We start from the raw sequence: 26,411 nt of genomic DNA, 5'->3' as shown, positions 1-26,411 counted from the left end.
ACTACCCATCTCCCACCAGAAGACTATGTTTCCTAAACAGAGATGGTAGAGGACACCAGTCCATTCTCACCCTCATGCCGCACAGTGCACACGCATACTTGGTCTGCTCCTTCAAGGCTGCCTTTCCATCTGCAGCCATGAAGTCATTGCAAGGACAAAGAAAAGGCACAACTATGATATAACAGTCAGAGTTTTTCTATGGAGAGGATGACGCCATTTTATTGAGGGAAATATGAAAACAAATCGTACACAATTTGTAACAAATACAATTTTTTGTTCCCTAACCCTGGATAATTACAGTATATACAAATTCTATAAGGCACTGGTTCCCCAAAACAACACAAATAATTCTTGTTGTGAAAAAATAAAAACGAACTCCTCCCAAATATTGCCAACTTTTCTCTTAAAAACTATGGCATTAGTTGCTTTAACAATTAGTTCTGTTAAATTCCATTATTTTTGATTCAGCCTCTTTCATTTCCACTTTTTATGGGACTGGGGTTTTCAGAGGTGGTGTAACCACCAAAACATATCCAAGGGCTTTTTTTTAATGTTTTTTCTCACTGCCTTTCCATCCACAATGAAGAACAGATGAAAACTGTGCAACTCCTGATGAATATGAATAATGCTAGGAACAAGAATGTCAGTCATTACTAAGTACTTGTTATCCTTGACCACACACCAATTGAAATATGTCAAGGAACTTCCCGTAAATAAAATCCAGCATGTCATCTAAGAAGCTTTCTTTTGAGGAATATCAAGAACGGGGTATGCTGTCCAAGTCAGGCATAGTGCTCACTGCTCCTCCTTTGTGAGTTAACAATGTACATGCTTCCATAAATAAATATTATGTCTCATTGAGGACTTTATCATCCATAATATTTTACTCTCTAATCCACATCCTAGAGTTGCGCCAGGCTCCGGAATGAACATATTTACATAGACGTCTATATTTATATAATATATACACACATACAGCAGCCACAAACTTGAACATACAAAGCTTATCTGAAATAGTTAATAACTTAGGATTCCTTTAGGAGGGAGGAATTAGAAGGAAATCTTACTTGTTGCAAAAGTCCTGGGGGTAAGCAGCAGTCAATTATATTACTAATTTGCAGGAAGCCAAAGCAAAGAATAAAATAAATTGCATTTTTGAAATAGTAAAAGTTTAAAAATGATCATGGATTACTGGGAAGTCAACAGGTAGTACTTAACAACAACTTAGTTTTATTAATTGATTTTCATAAGATAGAAATTATATTCATAAATAAATTATAAAGTCTTATCTTGAAAATGGGTAATTGGTGGATCTTCTTAAGGATCTCAATAATTACAAGATTTTCTTAATGAATAAATAGGATTGATAATTAGCAAGTAAACTGCTGACTTTTCCCAAAGCAACAAAATGAAAAATATTAGATGAAATCTAGACACTCTTAAATTTTTCCCCATTCTTCATTGGAACCCTAGAAATCCAGTAAACTTTACATCATAAATACCTTCATTACAAAACATTCTGATTTGAAGTTGTCCATGTTTAAAATATAACAGTAAGAAAACACAGTTTGACCTAAGAGGTTCCCACAATCTCACTAAAACCTAAGAAAGATGACCTCCCCCCAAGTACCCATTTAACTAGCAAAATGCTTATTTAGACATTTGTAGATAAATCTGTCTAAAGGCAATATGATTTTTCTCCCAGGCTCAGATGACGCCACACTTAGAAATACATGGGGGCACTGTCTGTAGCAAATAAAATTTAACAAAGAAACCACTCTTCAGTGGATCAGCTTGCACTAGCCTCAGTAAGAGCAAAATCTGAGGACCATTAAATTAACAACCACTTGTGGTTTTTTTTGTTTGTTTGTTTGGTTGGTTGGTTGGTTGGTTTTGTTTTCCCAAATTCAAGAACTTCTTGAATTTAAGAAATTCTACTTAGTGGAGAACAAAAACAGCAGTACTACACAGTGAATTGGAACATGAAAGGGCTCTTGCTTCTCTTTACAGTTTTCTAAACTCCAAGTACATCTCACAGACACTGTAGCTCCAGAATTTTTTTTTCTACATGATCAGCCTACCAGCTGAACATCCACTCCAGAAAAGATAAAACATTTTCTCATTTATCATGTTGCTGTCAATTTCCCCCAAAATCTCCATCTTTCAGGCACCCAGTGGTGAGATGTATGAAAAAGCACTGCCCCCCAGAGTATTCTGGAAGGAACGTCAAGGCAAGGAAGCATTTCAACATTCCTTAGTAACCAGGAGGCAATTTCTAATCATTATGAAAAAAGATACATTAAGGAAACTAAATAACTGAGGTTGTGTGCCATTTTACACTTTATTACAATCCTGTTTCTAAGGAATATTGGCTTATCAGTGATTTTGTTCATTTAGTCAAAGTTAAAACCTCACAGGACTGATTAACAAGATGTATTTTTGTACCTGTGCTATAAAGGAGAAACAGAATAAGTTAATGCATATTAGAATGAATGAATCATACCTAAGGTGTGAAATAATCACTTAAGAGGTCCATACCGGAGCCCTATCTCCGCTAGAAGAAATCACAGCAGCCATGATGCTTGATGACCTTCAGCATCCTCCTCTGCTCAGGTACCTGGAGCTTGTTTTTAAGTTAAAGTTTAGTGATGTTAACTCACCAGATGCTTCCTCTTTGCCTCTTAAATCAGAGACTTAGAAAAGACAACAACATAAAACTACATGTATCTATACAAACTATGATGTGTCTACTTCTTACCTGTGCTTCTGCGATCGGTTCTCATGCATAAATAAGAAACAAGCCATCTATCTACACATTCAACCTCTGCCCTGCCTTATTGGCATGTTTTCCTTACAACACAGGAGCAAATCATTTCCATTTTAAAGTACCTTGTCTCTACCACACTCGTGGCGGTTTTTATTTAATATTGATCTTCTGATTTGCGGGAACAAAAGCATGCCCGTGTCGATTCCCTGCAAATGAGAAAGCTCTGCTTGTGTTTAGTGAAGGGGGGAGGGGCGGTACCTAAAAGAGCTGCCCATTACAAAAGAGGAGTTGTTCTGAAGAACACCCACCACCATACACTGCTACTAGTGACATAAAGCCTTCGTTTGTTCCGCGCTGGCTGAAGCTGCAGAACTCCAAAGTGTGCTCCCAGGCAGGTGGGACTTGTTGGCATGTGCTTTCACACTGCACCATAACCCACAGCAGGGCTGGCCCAAACAGTCTAAGGTGGCTGGAGCAGGGAAGCAAGTCGGTTGAATTCTGATTTATGTTTACAGGCTGTTTGGGTTTGTAGAGTGCAGGAATTTTTGCCAATGGGAAAGCATCTTGCCTTCTAGGAGAGTTGCTAGGAAGAACTTTTGTTATCATTTAAGCTATAGTTATATAAACCTTAAAACATCTACAGTATTTGTTTTATTTTGGTAAAATTAAAAGTATCTTTCTTTAAAAAAAAAAAGTCAATCCCAAAATACAGGGCTTTCTTAGAAAGCAACATGCATCATATTCTGAACAAGTTTTCCCAAAGGTTTTCCATCCTCAGAAAGCCATGATGAATCCATGTTCGTCCAGCTTGCTTCCTGAAGGGGGGAGTCTGAACCCACTGGGCTGTAGGACAATGTTCAAGGCTTGGGCTAATGATGCTTCTGTGAAATCTTTTGCTCTGTCCACAAGTATCTGACATCAGAGCTTAATGTCCTGGGACTCTGACATTTTGGCAAGTGTTTTTTTAACTCGCAGGGCCGTCAGCCTGGAGGCAGGATTATGAGCCCAGCACTCTGTCATAAGCTTCCCCATCTGCCTGAGACACTGAAAGAGAAAAGAATATTGGAGTGATATTAGAAAAATGTACTCTCTATAAAGCACTCGATATTTGGCTTTTAGTTGGTGCTCATGAAGTCTGAATATATTTTTAAGGCATCAGTAAAGAATGAACACAAAATTTCACTCATACTCTTTTTTACATGTAAAACAATCATGACTCACAGAGATTCTCATGTCTCCCTTGTGGCAAGAGAAAGCAGGAGGCTTTGCAGACAAAACGAATGACTTGACCGACAGTACTAAACAAACAGTGAGCCTGAGTTCTACTTCCTAATCCCAGATTGTTTACAACAAATAATATTTTATCTAATTCTGTACTGCTCAAAGAAGCACAGCTATTCCTAAATCTTGGTAGTCTGCTCTACCGGTAACACAATGCTGTACCACTTAACAAGATTAATGACTTGTGTGTAGCTTTGCTAAAACTTTCTCCTGCATTTGCCAGTGGTCTATCAATTGTCCTTGCTGCAAAGCACAATTTCCCTTCATTAGAAATCATCAGTGAAGAGCCTTCCAATGACACCAATACCCACAGCCTCCCTCAGAAGAACAACCCTAGTGCCTCCTGGTGCTCTCTGTGTAGCTTATTGGAAAGCATGTACTAAGCAGCAATGCAGAGACCACACACCAGGCCAATGAACCAGTCATTTTAAAAGAATTTACGTGGACACCTTACTTTACAAACAGTGCTCTCTGCACCTGTCTTTGGTGGGCTCAGTACATGTTTGATAAAAGTCCTCTTTGTCTGAATGTGCTTCAAACTCATCTTGAGCTTTCCAAGGTGCCGGAGTGGGGTGGGTGAATGGGGGAGGTAGATGGAGAGAGACTGAGGCAGAAACAAGTCTGGAGTTCAGCTCTGCGCCGCTCACTTTATCTAGCCTGGCAGCAGCCTTCCCCACATATCTGAGGTTCACGCTGAAGCCCTTACAATAAACAGATGTGCTCAAATTATCTCTCCTCATTCAACTTAGTGCACACACAGTATATATTACTGGAATAAATATATACATATATATGGATAACCAATTGAAGGGCTCTTCCTTAGAAAGACTATTTTCCCACTCTCATTTCCCTAAAATCAGATAGGTACAAGTAACTTTATACAGCCTGAACAGGTTGTTCTTATATAGCTAGGAATACATATACAAGTGTGTGTGTTTGTGTGTGTAAAACAAGAATTTAATGGAGGCTATGGATTTGAAAGAGAGTAAGGGGGTTCATGGGAAGGGTTGGGAGAGAGAAGGAAAGAGGAAAATAATGTAATTATATTTCAATTTCAAAAAATATAAATATCTTTAATTGTGTGTTGGGCATGTGCATATGTGTGTGTGTGCACACAACTATGAGTTCAGGTGTCCAGAGATACCAGAAGAAGGTATCTGATTGCCTAGAGCTATAGTTACAGGTGGCTGTGAGCTAGGAACCAAAATCAGGTCCCCTTCAAAAGGAGTGCCCTCCTAACCGGTGAGTCATCTCTGTCACCCCCAGGCCTCGGCCGGCACCGTGAGCAAGGGTAGCAGAGTGCTCCTGTGTCATGTCTACACGGAAACCCCAGCTGTCTGTTGTTTACCAAGTTCTAGAAAGAAGGTTCTGGATTTGTCATGGCGAAAAAAATCACAGGGCCTCTACTGATTGAGGTATTGAAGCAGAGGCTGAGATTCATAGCCAAACTTTGAGCAGGGTGCAGGGAATATTTTTGAAAGAAGGGAGAGACAAAAAGACCTGGGGAGGGGACAAGAGCTCCAAAAGGAGAGCAACGGAGCCAAAAAATAAATAAATAAATAAAAACTGGGACCTGGGGCCCCTGCAGAGACTGATACCCCAACCAAGGACCGTGCATGGAGATAACCTAAAACCCCTGCACAGATGTAGCCTATAGACTCAGTCTCCAAATGTGTTCCCTAGTAAAGGGAGCAGGGCCTGTCTCTGGCATGAACTCAGTGACAGGCTCTCTGATCACCTCTCCCTGAGGAGTGCAGCTTTACCAGGCCACAGAGGAAGACAATGTAGCCAGTTCTGGTGAGACCTGATAGGCTAGGGTCATATAGAAAAAGAGGAGGACCTCCCCTATCAGTGGACCAAGGGAGAGGCATAGAAGGAGAAGAGGGAGGAAAGGAGGTATTGTGAGGAGAGGAGGGAAGGAACCACAGCCGGGATACAAAGTGAATAAACTGTAATTAATAATTAATAAAATATTTTTAAAAAAATAGGAAAACAAAAACATCACAGAGCTTTAAACACAGAGAGAGAGAGAGAAACAATAGCAGCTATGCAAATGTCACAGCTGATATGTGAAAAATGTTCTCCGTTATGCAGGATCAGTCTTAACCAGTCACTGTGCTGTGTAATTGACAAAATAAAAAAAAAATTAAGCAAGGAAACGATCTGATGCACTACAGATACAAACACTGCAGTGAGGCAGCATTACCGTGATCATCAAAATGAGTTTCGGCAGTGTGCATTAAGAATTTTGGCAAAACAGAAGCATATTTAGAAGTCAGCCATACCCTGCCCAAGCCTGGCCTCACCTCATCGCTGCTCCATCGATTGGGGAAGGAAGGCCGTAGCTTCTTGATGCACACAATTTCTCTCATGTCCTCATAAGAAGGGTCACTGGGCACCAGGTCATGATACGGAAGCTGGTATTCTTCTACTATACCTGAAGACGTGATCATCACTAAGATTATTTTCTGCGAACTGGCAAAAACATGTCTAACGCACAACTTTTCTCAACTTATATTTAAAAAAACCAAAAATCTACCGATACTAAACACAGGCTCAGGTTAACAACAAAGTAAGTCTTAAAAAGCATTTACCCAAATGACAATTTAATTTACAAAAAGGAAAAGGAAGCTCAACAATTCATACTGTCATAGGTCCTCAAGCCACTGGCTAACTTCCAAAGTCTGGGTTCAGTAAACAAGCATCTACAATTTGCATGAGCTAGTTATCTTTCTCAAGTCTATATTAAGTCTCAATGTAAAATTACACGACAGATCTTGAATCAATGCCACATCACATGTAACTGCTTCTATTACTGGCATATCATAGGTTTGGAAGAGAATCCTACTTAAACAAATGTCAGATTCAATTCTTTGTGTTTAATCATAAGAAGTTTTGCACATTCAATACTGGAATGTTGTAGATCCAAAAGTACTAGTCATCTTAGACTTTAAAATTATCTGATTTTCATTCTTCATCTTTAAATTTTCTATTTTGCTTATCTAGTCCTGTTGAAGAGCTAATTTTCCTTATAAAAATTTTTTCCATGTCCTTTAAGAAGGTAGGCTATTTTTATACGTTCTTCTTAAATTTTATCTGATGATGGCAATTCTAAGAAAGCTCTGTTCTCAAATAATAGAGACGGTTTCTGACAACTTCCCAGATTCTACCCTCAGCCACCTTTCATAAAAAGCTGTCACTGTTTATTGGAGCAGTAGAAAGCATCAAGTTATAGGATGACCTGCCACAGCATTAAGCTCGTTAGGATGATGTCATATGCCTATCAGTAATAGGGGACCTGAAGCAGCGAGAGCACAGGTCTGAGGTCAGAGCCAGGCTGGACCACACAGAGAGTGCCACGCCAACCTGGACTGCACAGTGAAATTCTGTCTCAAAAAGCAAACATCAAATATACTAAATTTCACTGAGGATTTATTCAGGCAAAATCTGGTGGGCTGTGTTATGCTGTTACGTGTTGGTTTTTTGTTTGTTTGTTTAATCAGACTCACATAGAATATAAGGGATATAAGGGACCCAGAGAGTCAAAACTCTTTTCAGGAAGTTCAAGCTCACTGACTGTTACCTGTGGACACCTGCTGTGACTACACAGAATTGTTACATATTTTATCTGCGCCTGTTATTCTTCTCCTGTGACTCACTGTAACCTCCGTACACAAGGTCGTGAAATACTGGTCCCAACTCACAGGGTGGCCCCTTCATCTGAGACACAGACAGAAGCTGGGGGCTGAAGAGGTGGAGCAGTGGTTACAAGCACTTGCTACTTTTCTGTAGGACCAGAGTTGGCTTCCCAAATCCCATGGCAAATGGCTGATCTTACTAGGAATTCTTATATTTGTGGAAAAATTATCATGAACGATGACAATATTTTGATGCTTTGATTTCGTTTTAAACAATAACAGCAACAAAAGCGTGTTCAGGAATGGGTGTCCCACTCTGTGATGTCTCTAGGTTACCTCTGCAGAGCAAGGACAGGGAAGGGAGCAGTAGGGTTGGGAATGAGGTCCGGTAGCTAGGTGAGGAGAAGCTGGAAGGGGTAGGAGAGAGAGTTAAGTTGCTAGAGCAACTGCTGGAGAAGGTCTAAGAGAGAAATGAGATGGGAGAAAGAGACATGGAGGATGCTATGTGACAAGCCAGGGGAAGCTAGCAGTGAGTCCCGAAAAGCACATTCAGTGGCCAGAAAAAGGGAAGAGACAGCCAGTCAAGGGCAGTCCTAACCTGTCAAATATTTCCTGGAAGGATTATGACTACATCAACAGAAATAAATGGGGGGGTGGGAGGAAAAAATCCGATACTGTATATAAAACGCTAACTAATCCTTTCTGTTTGCAAACATCTCCCAGGAGCAGCTTTTCAAAAATGTTGCTCTCTTACCTCCTGAAACACATCTCCTCGCGATCTCCCAGAGGATGAGTCCAAAGCTGTACATGTCAGCCATGATGTAAGACTGGAAGTGATTTCTGTTCAAGCTCTCATCCAGCACTTCTGGAGGCATATAGCGCTTGGTGCCAACCCGGGTGTTGGGTGGGATGTCAACCTCATTTGTATCACTGAGCGAAAGTAAAGCGAGCCATTGTGAGCCCTGGAGAGGCCACTGTGTCTCTCTGAGCAAGCATCATTGGCAATTCAAAGGGGAAAGCTTTCAGGGAACAAAACATTTCCTCAAAAATATTTCTTGGCAGAAATTAAACATTCACAGATTAAACATCCAGACCATATATAACTGAATGAGAATGAAGCTCCAACATATAAAATTGTATTAGCACAAAATTAAATATAGGCTGTCAGCTGCTGCTAAATATCTAATAAAAGCTGTACATAGTAGTTTCACACAGGCAATCCAAACCCTTGGGATGTAGAGAAAGAGGATAAGGCGTTCAAGGCCAGCCTCATCTGTGTAATGAATTTGAGGCCAGCCTGACTTACATGAAACCTATCTCAAAAATAAACAGTATCAAATAAACACCCACTATGTACCTTTCTTTCCTGTATATTTAACTTATTTGCTTTTATAACTGGCAAGTGCATATATCAAGTTTGGCTTAAACATCTTAATAATAGTTTATGAGGGAGGGAAAGTATGCCAGGAATAGGCTTAAAGGGAGGCTAGAAAATTTTCAGATAGAAAAGTGCCACCCAGCTCACTGTATGAAGCTGATTGTTCTCAAAGAACTACTGGAGAAAAGCTTCTCTCCTTCTACTATACCTGCTGCTAAATATCATGTGAGTACAAAGGAGGTGTTCACTTGACATGGTGTCTGTGTTACAACACAGTGGTGGTTCTAACTACAAAATATTAGGGTCTAGACGGGAAAACATAAATACAAGAAAAAGGATCATTACAGGCTCTATTTATATTCAAGAGGCTACAGTGAGAAAGGAATACAACAATCATCGTAAGTCAGGACGCCCAGAAATGTCTCAGAAATGCTGGAGATCCATTCCGACCCCAGCTGAGGAAGAATGTTTGACAGCTCAACTCTTAGCTCCTTTATTTGGAGCTGGGAGGACTGGCAGTTGGGGAATGTGCGGTAAAGATTCGTCTCTGCTGGCAACTGAAAGGCCATTGCTACCACAGGGCACTAGCAAGATGCCTCTTGACTCTTTCCCTCTCAACTGCAAAGGCAGCAGGGCCTTCTCCCACAGGCAGGTCCCGAAGGCCATTCCTTCTCCCTTTCCTTTGCCACCCTATATGCCTACGTTTCTCAGTAGCATCTGTGTTAGCATGATGCAGACAATTCTGCTGGGCAGCCATCAGCAAACCCAGCAATATCTTTGCTTTTTAATTTAAATTCATTTTTTAAATAATTTATTCACTTTACATCCCAACTGTAGGTTGTAGCCCTCTCCCTCTTCTCCTCCTGGCTCCACCCTCTCTCCCTCTTCCCTCTATCCCCCACCCCTCGTCCTCAGAAAAGGTAGCCCTCCTCCCCTACCATCTGACCCCAGCCTATCAAGTCTCACCAGGACTGCCTAGGGGAAGTGATCAAAGAGCAGGCAACAGAGTCCATCTCAGAGTCAGTCCCTGCTCCCAGCAACATCTTATGTCATTACCTGCAGCCACTGCCAGTTGCAACAGGTGTATGCAGCCCATAAAGGGACCTTCCACCACCTCCAGCCCTCTCTGTGCTCTTTCTGTTCCAGCTCCCTGCCCCCTCTGTTCTAGGTGCCCCCTCTCTCCCTGCCCTCATGGCTCACCCATTGTCTCTACTCCTTTGCCAGGCCTTCCTCTTCCTTCCCACAATAAACTTCCTTATACCAGATGGTGTAATTTCTCAGGGCATGGGCCATACCTTGGCATGGGCCAGCCATGGTACCACCTCCTATCATCATCATTATATTCAATAACAATCTGAATAGCAACTTCCCTATGAGTAGCAGAAAACATTTTTCCAAGAAGTATTTGAATAAGTATCTAGCAATGTAAAAATTTTAAGTTCCTGAATATCTGCAGTAGTCATTTGGTGTGGCCCTAATAACGAATGCTTCATTTCATCTTCATTCGTCACGTAGCTTGCACATGGTAGTAAAAAAATGAACTGGAAAAAATGAAAAAGCCCACTAACAGTAACCTTTCCCATGGATAAAGAGAATGTAAAGTTGTTATACAAAATTCACAAAATGAATTGGAACCAATCTGCAGACAGACAGATTGAATTTCTTTAGGCAAATTGATTTTTTAAAAGATTACTCTTAACCTAATAGTAAATGCCTTAAGCAATACATAAAAAAAAAAAAAACAAAGATGCTAATTACAGGTAACTCCTTCTGGATGCTATCAGGGTTCATATTCTGTAAGATAAGAGCTGCCTCTTCTTCCCTCAGGCATGTTTCTATGGAAACTGCTGAGGATAAGGGACTTTGCTCCGAGATCCTGTCTCCAAGTAACACCAGAAGCTGTATATTCACATGACCCAGGACAAGCAGCTCAGGTTCTCCCAGCATCTCCCTACCTACTGCAGGGCTTGGCTGGCACACCCTGTCCTCTCCCCTGAATCCTCCAGCCCAGGGGTGGGGCTTCCTCTCTTCCAGAGGCTCTGCACTATATAATCCAGACATTTTGGTGCCCGCTCTCACTTGTCTCCCACCTTCTGTCTGTCTTCTCTCTCCTCTTCCTTCCTTTCTCTGCTTTCCCTCTCCCCTCTTTCTGCACAAGTACTTTCTCTCTTTCTCTTCCCACATTTTTCTGCTCCCTGTCCCCACATGGGCATGTTCTTTCAGACAGGTGAACCCTCCAAAGACTGCTCCCCCCACAAAAAAAAAAAAAAAAAAACAACTGCATTTATATTACTTGAATTTGTCTTGGATTAGCTCATTTCACCTGTGGAAAAAAATGCTAACATATCAATGATACCTCAAACGTGAACTGGAAAATATGATACCAATAAGCATGCTAAACTGGGCAGCCCATGAAACCTGAACCATACACAAAGAATCACAGACAACGGTGTAAAAGCTGGAAGTGGGACAGGGTGGGGAGTGTCTTTCTAGGGTAGAGCACCCCAACTGGTTGTCTACTTCAAACTGTCCATCCTGAAAACATACATACAAGTAACATTAGACAGACCCAACAGGTTATAATTAGGAACATGCATATACATATAGATAGATAGATAGACAGACAGACAGACAGACAGACAGATGCCAAGCAGTAGAAAATGGCTCAAGATGTTGGAAGAGAGTGGGTAGGGTCTAGAGGAAAGTTCGGAAGAAGGAAAAAGAGAAGGGGGAAATGTAGTTAAAGTATAACAAAATAAACAAAAGAAAGGAAGTAATTACGGAATATCTCTCTGACTTTCAGTAGGATCATGCCTGTTGTCAAGTAATAACAGAGGAAAAAGTAAGCTTCTATTAATCTTCAAGACCAAAAATGGAAATTCAATTGGACACTGGTATACGAAGAATAAAGAAGAAAGTGGATTCAGAAGCTGTCATACTTTTAAGAAAAGGGTAGAGAGAGGGTCACAGAAGAAAGTCAAAAAAAAAAAAAAAGGAAAAAGGGAGCAGACAGTGTCAGGTGCCTTCAGCTTCTCCTAGCCTCCTCCTCCATGGAGGAATGCGGAGCAGGGAGAAGCAGAGTTGGCAAGAAAAGATTCATATTATAAACGAGGCGCAGAGGAGGAGAGAACCCCACTGAGTAACTGCTAGTGTTGTAGAGGCTGCGTGCGAGTTGTCAACGCATAAGAGTGTCCACAGGAAATATAAACAGGGTATTGGTTATTCCAGGAGACATAAAAAAGAATTAAACACGAAAGAGAACAAGTGTTTTAAGATATGTGAGGAATTACATGCCAAGCAACAGGTTGGGTACAAGCAGGTTTATTTGGGGAGAAGGGAAGGGAAAAGGAGTTAGTACCTAAGTGAACCATGAGGGCAGAGGGAGAAAGAGACAGAGACAGATCAAGAGAAATAGAGTGAAAGAGAGAGACAGAGAGACAGAGACACTGGTGGGCCCTTTATATCCAGCACACACCAGCCACACACCTGGCAGCCCCTGGTGCCTGCAGGCTAGTGGGAATGCCAGCAGGGAGGCTAGTGGGATGGACTGTGTGCTAACTACAAGATTATATTCTGTTAAAAAGGCTCCAGAAAATGAGGAAAGCTGTTATCATTTGTTAATAGTCAACTGTAATACAACTGCCCTTTGAAATGCTGTCAATGTTTATATATATATAGATATAGATATATATTCATAAATATACATCATTAAATATACCATAACTCTATTTAATATGACTCGGCAGGATCAATGACTGGAAATGCTATATTTCAAGGACTAGGAATGAGCTACAGGTATAAGATCCTGAAATTCAGAAGTCATTTATAAACTAGATAAAATTAGAAGAAAAAAAAAGAATTTCTGGTAAGAACTAAAAACGCCCTGTCATAAATGTCGGTTCTGCATTAAATATCAAGGAAATTGAGCTCTTTATGCTTCTCATGAAGAAAGGGGGGGGGTTCTCTTTTGGATGGAGAGGAAGTGGGTTAATATCCAGAGTCTGGTGGCAGAGGCAGAGAACTACAAAAATAGACTGTCTCCCTCCTTTATAATTTCATAATTAATATTCCCAGTAGACTCAACCAGGCTTTTGTTCTCCTTAATGTGTGTACCAAGGAGTTACAAAGTTAAGTAGAATTAGAAAATAAATGTAATTTGAGGGTTACTAATATTTGCAAAAACTATGGCTCTCATCATAAAGGGAACAAAGGGTAGTCTATTCATTTTTAGTGACAGTGGCCTCAGAACAAAGATTTAGGCTGCCCCAAATTCCATGTTCCAATGTGGACAAGGTTTCATGAAGTGTTGTGGTTTTTGCAGAACAAAGAAAGGCATAAATCAAGGCAAGTTTAAAATACAGCAGTGGGTACATCAAAGAGATAGTTACAGCAAGACTCGGGAAGCCTTTCTATGTGTGTCTGAGACATGTAAAGTGAGTCTGCCAGAGGGGAAATGGGCCCCTGAGAACCCGGACAGGCCGGGCCAGATAGGAATGCAGAGGATAGGGACGCATTTTATTTTACAGAAAAGGACATAAAAGCAAAGTGGCCCAACGTGGGAAGAGGAACAAAGACATCCAGCAAATCTCCAAGCCCATTTTGGGGTCCCAAAGTGAAATCTAGTTTAAATAGAGGGCTAAGCATATGCACATAACCCTTCAAGGTAGGGTCCCACCCACTGCTGAGCAGTCCTCACCTGGGCTTCATTCTGAAAGGGTGCTGGAATCTGTGAAATCTCCTCCCCAAGGAAAATTCACCTCTGGCCTTTCCTTCTCCCAGCACGAGATTCCTGGGGAAATTCCCATCTCTTTGGGGTCCATTGTTTTAGTATTTCAGACAGTCAGGTTTAGAGACACAAATTTCTCTTAACAAGCGCTTCATTTCTGCCAGGCCTTTTTACAGTTCCTCACTTCCTCTTTTAACACCTCAATCTGGGGTAGGAGATATAATGACTGACTCCTTGTATTGGAACTTCAAACTCCTGCAGGCCTGGCCTCAGTGGAGATTAAGGAGCCAAGGGTGCACTTCTGACCTCTCACTGGCTAGCAGTGTTCCGGACAGCAAAGCCAATCAGAGGTTTGAAGGAATGACAAAGGGCTTCCCAGGCAAGGGAATCAAGTCATTCCTCCAGCCCAGGCAAGGAGAGTGAGTGTGAATTCTCCTGGCTAATGTTTCCTCTGGGGATGGAGCCAAGGGGGAGGGACTTGATACTGTGTGTGAATGACAGAGACCCGAAGATAGATAGAGGGGTAATGATAGACAGGAGTGGCAGGGTAAAGCTACCCTATTTCCTAAAGGTGCCAGGCAGGGTTTTAACAACAGGGGATCAGAACCATGCACACAGCTGGAAAGTACAGGTTACCACTGGCTTCATTTAGAATGCTGTCACGTGGGAGAAATACAGACCGAAATCTTACCTGGCCTCATTCTCTCAGAAAAACCAGAGCATTCCTATTGTACCCAAGCTGATCCAATCCTAGGCACATCACCTGCAGAGCATCCCTGAGCACCCATAGACCTAGTGTAGCCATTTCTTACCTGCTCAGTGGACTGCTTAAGGTTAGGTAAAAGATTCATAGTTTAAAAGTGGAGAATAAGGGGGTTTTAAATAATGCCTCTGCTAGCCTCATTACACATTCAATGTCTCTCGTATTAATTACGCTTTTCCACCACATGTCTGTACCAGGAATTCCGGCAACAAGAGTGAGTAGTGAAAAATTCCACTCTTCAGCTCAGCGCAGCGTACATTCCCCAGGGAAATAAACTGGACGTGTTTCCTGGAGGACGTGAACAGAGCCCACTGTGGAAGTGAAACAAACGGGAACAGAGCGGTAAGCCCGTGGGGGCGCCACTTCCTGGCCTTCTACGCCTCAGGGCGGGCCTCCTGCTGGAAACCACTGATGTCCAAGACATGAAAGAGGAAGCAAAGTCAGGGTGAGAGGATGAGTTAAAAGACACGAAAAGACGGTAGGTAAACACTGAACATCTTCAATAATCTACAAAGATTTTGAAAACTCCACAGTAGCACTTTGAAAGAACACGTGAAAGAACTGTGATAGGAAAACGTGTGAAGGAGGTGCAGGCTGTAAAGACTTACAAGTAATGTTTGAATATATAAACAATAAGCCAGGCCCAGTGGCACACTGGGAGGCAGAGGCAGAGGTAGTGGGTCTCTGTGAGTTCGAGGCCAGCCTGGACTACAAAGCTAGACCAGGACAGAAAAGGCTACATAAAGAAAGCCTGTCTTCAAAACCAAAATAAATAAGTTAATTAATTAATTAACTAAAATATAAACTATATACATGAAGGCATAGTAAATCGTCACAGGGGATGTATGGGAAGTTTGAAAGGAAGGGCTTACACAGGGGTGTGCAAACACCACTTGTGTTTCCTGAATTATTTTCCCAGTGGCCGTGGAACCAATTTACTCAGCAGGCCCCTGCACCTTCATAAGCTCCCTTGGTGTACAGCATTGTCTGCAGTACTGGAAGCTCAGAAGCTCAATGCTTGCGATAGTTAATATTTAATGGCAAAGTGACAGGATCTTAAGTTACCTGCCAGAAAAACCTCTGGGCATGTCTTTGAGAAAGTTTCTACACTGCGTTGATTAAGGTGAGATGACCCCAAACCACATTCTATGGGGTGGAGTCCTGGGCCAAATAAAGAAGGTAGGAGCCTTGGCCTCTCCCTGATTCCTGATGGTGGATTATGCCAGATTCTCACCTCACCTCTGCGGCTTCTCTGTCATGCTAGACTGTACCTTCAAAATGAGCTTTAACTTTCCCTTTGCCAGGTATTGTATTGCAGGAACAAGAAAAGGAACTAAAGGAAATTTGCAAAAAATCAAATTCCTAAAACTCTCAATGTATTTCAGGACTAAAAATCCTTCATCAAAGATGGAGACACCTGCAAAGACATTTACTGGAAAATCCTGACACCATCACTAATGAGCTTAGTAAATACACACACAAACACAAACACACACATGCATGCACACTATATATATGTACACATGTATATATGTATATTTTTTCGGCACTGATTTTGATATATAAATATTGATATATTGATATATATCAAAAGCAGTGCAGAAAATGACATCAGAAGGACCCAGGAAATCTGCTACATGGAGCCAATCCTTCCTTTCATTTGGACAACTCACAATCATCCCTGGGAAGATCTATTTAATGGTCTAATTTCATCACCGTAGGTCTTCTGTTTAAGATTCTGTTTAAGATTCAACTCCTGATCCAGGATTTATTTATCCTATAAGAAAAGGCTTTTTACATATCTCATCAAAAACAGAGACATCAAGCTGGTGCCTACCGAGTGGCTTCAATCCTGCCAGCAAGCATTTATGGTATTGGAAGTTACTCTGCAAGAAGCCAGAGGAGAGAGAAAACATCAAGCCAGCTACAAACTCTGTGATCTGCTGCACTGACCTGCCTGCAAAATATACTGGCACTATGTAGAAAAAAAACATTGTTGGAGTAACCAAACCCTCTCTGGTTTGATTAAAGACCCATTCCATGAGATGGAACCCATGCTTGACACTGTTATGGTGGCTGAGAACCTGACACTAGATAACATGTGTCTAGGAAAGAACAAACACTATTGTTCTAGTTAAGAAACACTTTATTGCTCTAAGATGATTCCCAGTGTCATTCTGCTATCCCCATAGACCAGTGCTCAGCCATCATCAGGGAAGCGTCTTCTTGTAGTATATGTAAATGAACACAACCCACAATTGGAAAATGTACACAGTTAGAGACTTTGAGGCACTCAACCCTAAATGGGGTGGCTTCTTCAAATACCACCCGCCCTTAGGGTTCAGGAATCTATGAAAAAGAGGAGACAGAAAGAATAAATGACTCCAGGAAAACAGTGTCTTCCAGAAACAGCAGAACTGATGCACACATGAACTCAGAGACTATGGCAGCACGCACAGGGCCTGCACAGGGTCTAGCCAGTCCCAGCACTGAGAAGGGGACATGGACATGGGCTTTCACTCCAAACCAACAGATACCCTCTTACAAGGAAAAAATCAATTGCTTTCTCCAACTGAGAGCCTCTTGCAAAGAAAAAAAATATTTTTTCTCCAATGCAATCTCACTCTGCATATTAACACATAGTTCAGGATAGAGCTCATGCCCAGCATTAGATAACCAACACAATCCAAACACCCTCAATGGTATCTTATAGCTTCTTTGTCTCATATTGCTTTGTTTGGGCATTTTGTTTGTTTGTTTGTTTGCTTGCTTGCTTGACATGTCTTCTGCTTCTATATTATGGTTTTCAGCGGTGATTTTGCTTCTGTGTGTGTGTTCTTTGTTGTTCTTTTGTTTTGTTTTTTTTATTATTTTGTTTTGTTTTGCTGTTGTGTTTTTAAAGTGAGAAAAAAAGGGCATAGAGTTGGGTATAGGGGAAAGTGAGGAAGAACTGGGGGAAGGAAAATTATGAACAGCATATATTGTTATAAAAATTATTTTCAATTAAAATATTTCAAGAAAGAGAAAGTTTTATTTGAACAATGAAATACTGGAAAGCTGCTTGAGTGAGTCAGGAAAGCTGTGTACATCCTTCAAGATACTTCATGTGGCCTTGCTTTCCCCTCCCAGAGGACAGCAGGGATTTTCTGACAGCACCTGGATTAAATCTCATTTGAACAGGAAATGTATCAGCAAAAGAAACCAGCAAGAGCAAAAGTGTTATGTGAACAGAAGGTCCCTAAGGCACCAGTGGTGCTCTCTGTGATTAAAAAGTTCACTGGGAACCTCCAGAAATCACCTAAAAGCCTAAGAGACCACTTCCTGCCTATGCAGTGAAGATTAAGGCCTCACAGGAAACACACATGAACATGGGTTAGCTATACTCTGTCTGAAATAAAACATTCTACACAGCTGCATGAGCACAGTCACACAACACAAATCATCATGAAGGCTAGACATGAGAGAAACGGGTAAAAGCAAGGCTTAAAACCTGGGCTAGTCATGGAAGATGTCAAAACTCTGACACATAGGAAATACAAATAAAATAAAGATGTCTGAAATTGTCCAAAGCAACCTCCATCTGGAAAGAGAGATGAGTGTAAAGGCAGCTTCCACATCCCTCTCCTCCTTTGAGGAACAGGACATTGTACAGCAAAGATACTTCAAATTCTTCCTGAAAAACCTCCTTCTCTTCCTACAGCCAGGATCCACGTGAAGTTTGAGAGATCGCTTAATCTATTCCCCTTAAACAAAAGTAAGTATCTGAGATAAAAACTCACTTTATTTTAGGCTCTGCAACCTAGGTGCTGTGTTACCCCCTTCACTCCCCTACCTTTGCTGATTTTGAACAGTGTCAAGTCAAAAGGGAAGTGCACTGTGCATTTGACATGGATTTTGCTCTGCAATACCAATGAGTATTGGGAGAGATGAGTCATATTTCAAACCAATGATAACTTAGGCGGATTCTGGCCATCAATGACGTCCTTCTGCCTAGGTGTGGATGGATATGATGATTGTGAGGCAACTCTGACAGGGGAGATGTAAATGGAGAGACAGGGATATTCTGAGCCAAGGACTCTAGAAACAAAAGCTGAGCCCCAGCCAGAATGTGCAATGTGAGGAGAAAACACAGCAGTTAAGTACTGCAAAAAAAATAGAAATCAAGGTGTGGATACAATATAAAGTTATGGAGGGTGCAGTCCAGAATGCGAAATTCTCCAAAGCTAGGACAGCAGGCTTTTCTTCCTTGCGTAGTCCATTTGCACTCATTCAATTACCCATGTTGCAAAACTGAAGACACCTCCAGAGCCAATGGCCAAAAATCCTGGGGGTGGAACTTAGACTGCCATGTGCTTTGTTAATCTCTACCACGAGGGACAGAAAAGAAGCCAGCAATCCTTGCAGCAGTGTGAGAAATGCCTTGACAGTCTATACGGGGCCGCCTGTGAGGAATAACACATGTCCCTACACTCAGAAGATGGGTGGTGGTTAAATAGGGGATGGAAGTCATACGGATAGTAAGAAAATCACAGTGACAGTCCCCGGGGTGTGAGAAGTAGAATGTTCAGAATGAATAGGGAAAGGTAAGCAGTGCAGTGAGAACTAATCTTGAGAACAGCCCTCGGTCAGAAAAGAGTTCACTGCAGCAAGGGACCCTAACTACATTTCAACCCAAGGCCGCAGGAAACTATGAAATTATGATGATGCCCTACTGCACTTTGGGAAGATAAATTCTGCAGCATGAAGAAAAAAACTGGAAAGCAGAAAGATAGAAAAGGAAGCAAATGCACAATGTTTTACCCGAGGACCTAGAAATAGTGCTGTAGGGCTAACCTGGTGAGGTAAAGCATGAGTTTCATGAAGATGAAAGTCTTTCAACTGTGCAAATCAAAACCTAGGCACTCCACAGTTTAACACGGCTCAGCCAAATTCAGAGATAAGAAGAATGGTCAGATAAGGCTGGAAATCTCACACAGGGAAATATTTAAGGGTGAAAGATGAGTAGAACCAATGGGGGAGACTGAGACAGAGACAGAAGAGGCAGCCTAAAGAACAGTGATACATTATGGAGAGATGCTGAGAGCACTTTGGGTACTAGGCACAGTGGTGTCCCATGAGACTTCCGGTGAATACAGCAATGGTTTCTCAATCAGATAGATGAGGGGAGGGAAGGGCAGGACACAAATGACAAGGATGATAAGGGCTATTATCTCTCGCACTGCTTTGGGGACATTTAAATAGAAGAGTAGAGTCTGGTACGGATATACCAGATGAATCGCTGCATGCATTTATTTGTTTCCTTGTGTGGAGCAGATGTGAAATGAGTTGCTTTTCACAAAGTGAATTCTGAAGTTAAACTATATTTAGTGCTTTAAGTTATTAAATAGTGTGAGGTTCATATCTCAATCTTATAGTTACTCAATTCACTTTCTTTGTTTAATTTTTATTTGTTATTTCTACATGGTGAAGGCCTCTACTTATGTGAGTTCATTATTAAATAACATCTAAGTTTTTTTCATGCAGAAGAAAATGGAAACCCATTAGTCCTTTCTCCTAATCGTTGCCTCTGCTCTTCCTTTTGTCCTCCACACGATGTAGAATCTTCTTTGCAAAATATTCACAAGAAGAGTCAGAGATATCCTAAAGGGTTAGTCTAGACTGAATGTTCTAAAGGTAGTTATGCAATGATTTCTTCACCCAAATGAAACTTCCTTTCTTTTCAGCCTGGAGAAGCCAATTCCTCTAAAATATGTCCACCTTTTCCCATTGCAACAAGATGTTACAAATCTACAAAGTTCACACTGGAGAATTAGGCAACTGAGTTACAACAACAAGACTGCACTTATAACAGTTAGGTTTTAAGTTTGTGATTTTGTGTTAGGTTCCAAGGTTGGATGCATGTCCTAGATAAAAGGAGTCACACCAATTACAGAGAAAGAGTCAGGATCCCAGCTCCTGGGTGTGAGACCCTCCTTACTGTACAGAGGTTATCAATGCTGGAGCCTGCAAAGTCTGTACTCTGCCATTAGCAAGTCCAAGGAGTATGTGTGTCCAGGGGCTATATTCTCTAAGAGCACTGAATACCAGCTTTATTTTGTTCCTTGCTCTGGAGTACTCTCCACAGCCAGTTACAGAATTTGACCTTACTGTACTACATACAAATAAAGCATGGCTTTTGCCACCACATAGCTGCTGCTTCTTCCTGAAACCTCCCCATACTTACAAATGTCATGTAGAATTCTGGCTGCAGTTTCTCGGGCACCACCTTCGAGGTCTCTGCTGCTTTGCTAAAACATCACTGATCAAAAGCAACTTGGATGTGGGGGAGGGAAGGGTTTATTTCACCTTACAGCTTACAGGTCCATTCAGAAAAGTCAGGGCAGGAAGTCAAGGCAGGAACCTGGAGGCAGGAACTGAAGCAGAGGCTATGGAGGGATGCTGCTTACTGGCTTGTTCTGCACGGATTTCTCAGCCTGCTTTATGATAGTACCCAGGACTACCAGCTGGGCACCCCCCACATGAGCTGGACCCTCCCCCATCAATGATCAGTCAAGAGAAGAACCACAGCCTTGTCTACAAGCCAATCCTGCTGGAACATTTTCTCAATTGAGGTTCCTTCTTTCAAAATGACTCTAGCTTGTGTTAACTTCACATAAAACTGCCTGGCACAGGCATTAACCACTCTTTTCAGTACAGCTGCATTGCTAGTGCAAACCTAACACCAGTAATTGATTAGCTAGGTCACTGACGAGAACAGAAACAAGAGGGCTCACCCAAGCATATCATGTTACCAAGAAAATGGTGACATTTTTCTCCCCAATAAAGTTGAAGCCTATGTTATTCCTCAACCACTTAATTATCTTACGACAGAGCTATGGAAAGAAACTGGAAAGCACAAAAATAATCTCAAAATAATGCTGACTTGGATACTAACCTAATAAACTTGACAGCCAGACCCAGGTCTGCTATGCAGCAAGTCCCATTTTTCTTCACCAGGATGTTCTTACTCTTCAGGTCTCGATGAGCGATGGCTGGTTTGCCTTGAGTGCTGAAGATTTCCGTGTGTAAGTGGCATAGGCCGCTGACTGAAGAGTAGGCTAATTTCAGCATGGACTTCGCATCCAGCGTGGTAGACTTCAGATAGTCATAAAGAGAACCATTTTCATGATAGTCTGTGATGAGGTACAACTGAGTCCAGGACCCAGTCCCTTTGATATCCGCAGCAATGAACCCTAAAAGGAAAAAGAGTAAAAGGAATTGGGTATGTTTCCTGGAGAGAATGAGGAATCACTCATGGGCTTAGATATTCTTTCGCTCTGGATGTCTTTGGTTTAGCATCTTGCCCAGTTTTCTGACTATGCCCATGATAGTCTTAAACTACTAATGCCAAGCAGAGGCGATCAAAATTGGAGGGAGAGAGAGAAAGTAAGAGGTTAGGTCTGAAGCTACTCTCTGATCAGTGCTATTGAAATTCCTTCCTGGTATTGCAGTTAGGAGGAAGGCATGTTGTACAGAAGACTTAAGCGTCACTGACTGGGTCCATTCCTACTCAAATGACCCAGGCATATCACGTCCAGCCTGGGCAAAGGAAAGGGAAATCAATTCTCAGCATAAACTCTTGCTATAAATAAACTCTGCAAATAAAAATACCCTATAATATTTCAGAACACCTAAACCCAAATTATGGTCCTTCTAGTTCCTACGAAACCTTAAGAAATTTAGCATTTCATTTGTACTTCCTGCTTCTGAAGGAAAAAAAAAAAAAAAATATATATATATATATATATATATATATATATATATATATTATTGGAGAGTATGGCATTTCCAGCGCATCCAGTGGAGCACTCAGTCAGGCCTCCTGTGAGGTCACCCTCAGAAGCTGACTGGCTCTGGGGCCCGAGCCAAAATAACATGTCTGTAAGCTTCATAATAGGTCTAGACAGAGGAGTTCATATGCAGATGTGACAAGAAAGACAGAAGAATGTGAGGAAACCCCCAATGTCGCTGTAGACTGTGACTCACCCAGAATGTTTTCGTGCCTCATCAGGACTGTCTGATATATCTCAGTCTCGCGGAACCAGCTGGCTTCCTCCGTGGTAAAGAACACTTTCACAGCTACCTTTTCTCCACGCCACTTGCCCATCCACACTTCCCCATAGCGGCCTTTTCCGATCTGCTTCACCATCTGAATTTGCTTAGCTATCGTCCTTTGCACCTGGTAAGGTCCAAAACACCTCATCAGTATATTTACAGCACTACAAATCTGTTTAAGCTTTCCTCCTGAAGGGGAAAAAACAATGACTGCGCGTAAAACATTGATGTCCATATTATCCTTTATACTCATTAGTTATTTGCGCTTCTTAATCTGTGCTGCTCTCTTTTCCATGCATTTCAGATGGGTGCGTGTCAGCTTTAAATGATCAAATACTGCCTCTAGGTCTTCAGACGCTCCTTTCTACCTAGTGCAATTTTCATGGGAAGAAAAAGACAAGTTGTTTCAGAATATGGTAGACGGATATGTTCCACGGATATAATGATCTATTAAATACTCTGAGGGAATTCCTAACAACACATAACACACTCTGAATTCATAAACAAGACAAAATCATTGGGCACACAAGTAAATTTCTAAAAACCCTTAAAGAACAGGAAAAAGAACAAACAAGAGGGATGAAGGGGAAAGGAGAGCTCTTTAGAAACAAAACAAAGAGAAATGAACCCCTTCAGATTATATAGTGAAATTTCAGTTACAGAATGCCAGGCAACTGCAGGGAACGTTTAAGGAGCAGAAAATAGATTAAGAATAAGCAAGCAAAGCAAGATAGTAGAAAATTACACATTTGAAGAGATACTTGTCACGGTGAAAAAAAAAAAACACAGAATGGAAACAGAAAACAGCAGTTTAAACAGAAGAACTAGTAAAAGAAAGTTAGCATGCTGGAGAAAAGGCTTACTTAAAAATCTACAAAACAGGTCTGAAGAATACAAAGAGTTCATAAAAACAAAGGGAAATCTTTGAGTTAAGCAGTATGAAAGTTTGTCTCCGTCTAGACGACGTTTAGACCACCTGTCCTTTATTGATGGGTCCCTGGCTACAAGGACTAACACTGGAGGCAGTTTATAGAATCTGAGAAGTAGAAGGGACTTTGTCCACCTGGTCTGGGCACAAAACTGTAATCCCAGAACTCAGGAGGCCACGTAGGTGGACTGTGAGCTGAAGGCCAGCCTGGTCTCCATAGGACATAAGCTGTCTCAAATACACACTAGCATATGATGGTACAAAATCTTACCGCAGGAAATACAAAGTCCTCTTTAAAGTGATACATCAAATACAGGCTTAAATCTTTGATTCTATCTTGTATTTTTAAAGAACATTCAATTGTGATACGTGAACCCCCATAGTGTAGAATCTGCTCGCCCCCTTGTCCGTAGGCTAGCAGTCTAAATCCCTCCTGCAGGACGACATAACAGGCTCTAAGGATTAGGACAGAGATGTTATTCTGTAGATCCCTTGGGATTCTTCTGTTTCTATGGTGGGCAATAATATCAACTAAAGATGTTCTGAGTTTATTCTTAAAACTGGAATGACAGTGATAGCAGAATGGAAGCCTTTTGTAAAACAGTGTTTTTCCTAAAGTTAAGATTTTAAAAATTAATGACCCAGGAAGCATAAAGTGAAGTGAAAATAAGCGAACAAACAGATGCAGAGTTTGGCACTCTGTATGAGGTAACCTTTGTTATACTATTTGTCCATGGCCCCAGCCAGATGACAGGAACATCCAGCCAGTACTAGGCAGCCGAGAGCCAGGTACCAAGCAGTTAAACCATCCACTTGGAAGACACTTGCCAGCAGTGTTCTGTGGATCTCTGGAATCCTGCCTAACCAACAGCTCTGCTTCTTTCCTACAAGTAAGATGTCTTCTCCAGCGAGCCAACCGACAGCAGTGACAATGCTGAGACAGAAACAACAGACCTCCAAGATATGCTGCCATTAAGTTAGACTCAGAAGCCACATTTTACTCACATTTTGAAATTATATAGTCACAGAACCTGAACACATGTTTGAAATTTAAACACTGATTTCACAAATGTTTCTGCTCTTTCTGCTCATAAAATTTCAATCTAAATTACATTCATAATCTCTTGAAAGTTGAGTTTGTAGTCCTGAACTTACTTTGTTGACCAGGCTGACCTAGAGCTCACAAAGGTATTCCTGCCTCCCCAAGTGTATAACTTCTATTTAAGTGTTCCCCAAAGGTCTGTGTGTTCAAAATTTGGTCTCCAGCTGAGCAAGTGGCACTCTAGGTGATAGGATCAAGTAGAGGCTCTGCTGGTCACAGGGAATGGGCCCCTAAGGGGGAATATAGGACTCTCCGTTTTTAGCTTCCCTTCTCTTCCATGAGGTGAATAGTTCTGCTCTGCCATGAACTTCCACCTCAGTGTGCAACGACAAGCCCAAAGGAAGAAGACAGGTAAGCACAAACTAAAACCTCTAGCCCTCTGACCTTCTGAGCCCAAACAAAGTTGGATAGCTCAGGTGCAGCCACGGAAAAATGACCACCATATGTCTGTAATACGTAATCACTATAACCGTGATTCTAACAAGATAATTATCTCATGTGCATTGGATATAACTACTATACATACATATATAAAAATGCAAGGAGTGCATCGCTATTTTAAGAATGTCATCTCCTTAAATGATTACACTTCTGTTTTCTATGTGTAAGTCTGTGGACACACATGGAGAGTAGAAAGCAGGTTTTTATGACCAGTGTAAGATACTCTATCACTGAGTGTACAATACACACATACGTACACAAACACAAATATACACAAATATTTGTCTTTATTAGGCTGAATTAAATATAAACGGGAAAGACATTTACTAGACTTCATTGAAGAGCCTTAACATTGGGATAGCAAGATGGCTCAGTAGTAGTTAGAAGTACTTGTGTCCAGGACTAACAATCAGAGTTCTTATCTCCAGCTGCAGTAAGACAGCAGGATAACTCACTTCCGACAGCTGTCCCCTAACCATCACAGACTCATCTTAGTATATATGCACATGGAACACAAGAGCTTGTGCTCACACAGAGATGTGCACATAAAATTTTAAAATAAATAAAAATTTAAGAGGTTCACAGTTGAGTTAAAAAATTATCTTGTATTCCCTAATGAGGTCTGATAAGTGGGATATAATAGTAGTATTTTATTAGATAATATATACCAAACATATACAAATAATACTCTAAATGTTATCTATTAAATGTATACATATACAACACATAAGTATCTGCTACACAAGAAAAACATATTCTATCTTAATCCATAAAATAGCTATATTATTTCTTTTTGAAAGGGGAAGATATAGACAATATATTTAAAAAGAAAGGTCTCAAAAGGTAACTTGGAAAACACTATCACATAGTATATGTATACAGTTGAAGCATAAAAAGTTCCCACTGTGTTAAAACAATAAGTAAGCAACTAGTCTTAATGTGAGGTTATCATTCCCTTAACAATACTGACTATTGTGTGCCACTCCATTGTTTATTATTATACCTATAATAATGAGACCACATTACATTACTTTTTCATGGTTCTAGGCCTTCTGGAAGTCTCTTTTTTAAGGCTGCCATCTACACATATTTCTTTGTTTGGCTAATATTTATTTCGCATGTTAAAATGTCAATAACATGGACTCCCAGTCTGAAATGGAATCTGGCTTCTTCATATGTCAAATGATGAACTTAACTAGGTTGGTTTATATCCCCAAATTAATGCAAGGATATGTTTCTAGTACAGTCAAGTGATACATATTGGGGTTTTTGGTTTGTTTTGCTTTTTAGTTT

General features: G+C 41.1%; 1 protein-coding gene across 9 annotated transcripts in view; it reads right to left on the bottom strand.

The window, feature by feature from the left end:
• Positions 1–741: 741 nt before the first annotated feature.
• The window catches only part of Bmpr1b (bone morphogenetic protein receptor type 1B), a 323,473-nt gene continuing 297,803 nt past the window's right edge, over positions 742–26,411 (bottom strand). For all 9 annotated transcript variants that reach the window (XM_060392619.1, XM_060392620.1, XM_060392621.1 and 6 more), the window contains 5 exons: positions 22,579–22,771; positions 21,488–21,785; positions 8,441–8,616; positions 6,355–6,485; positions 742–3,811 (listed from right to left, as the gene is read on the bottom strand). In XM_060392619.1, the coding sequence (XP_060248602.1) occupies positions 3,686–3,811; positions 6,355–6,485; positions 8,441–8,616; positions 21,488–21,785; positions 22,579–22,771 (924 nt within the window). In that variant the 3' untranslated portion in view covers positions 742–3,685. The remainder of the gene's footprint in view (positions 3,812–6,354; positions 6,486–8,440; positions 8,617–21,487; positions 21,786–22,578; positions 22,772–26,411) is intronic.

This window comes from Meriones unguiculatus, chromosome 10 (assembly GCF_030254825.1).
Source record: "Meriones unguiculatus strain TT.TT164.6M chromosome 10, Bangor_MerUng_6.1, whole genome shotgun sequence".
NCBI classification, from domain to species: Eukaryota; Metazoa; Chordata; class Mammalia; order Rodentia; family Muridae; genus Meriones; species Meriones unguiculatus.
Note: the sequence above shows the minus strand (reverse complement) of the source record. Positions and strands in the feature narration are given on the sequence as shown.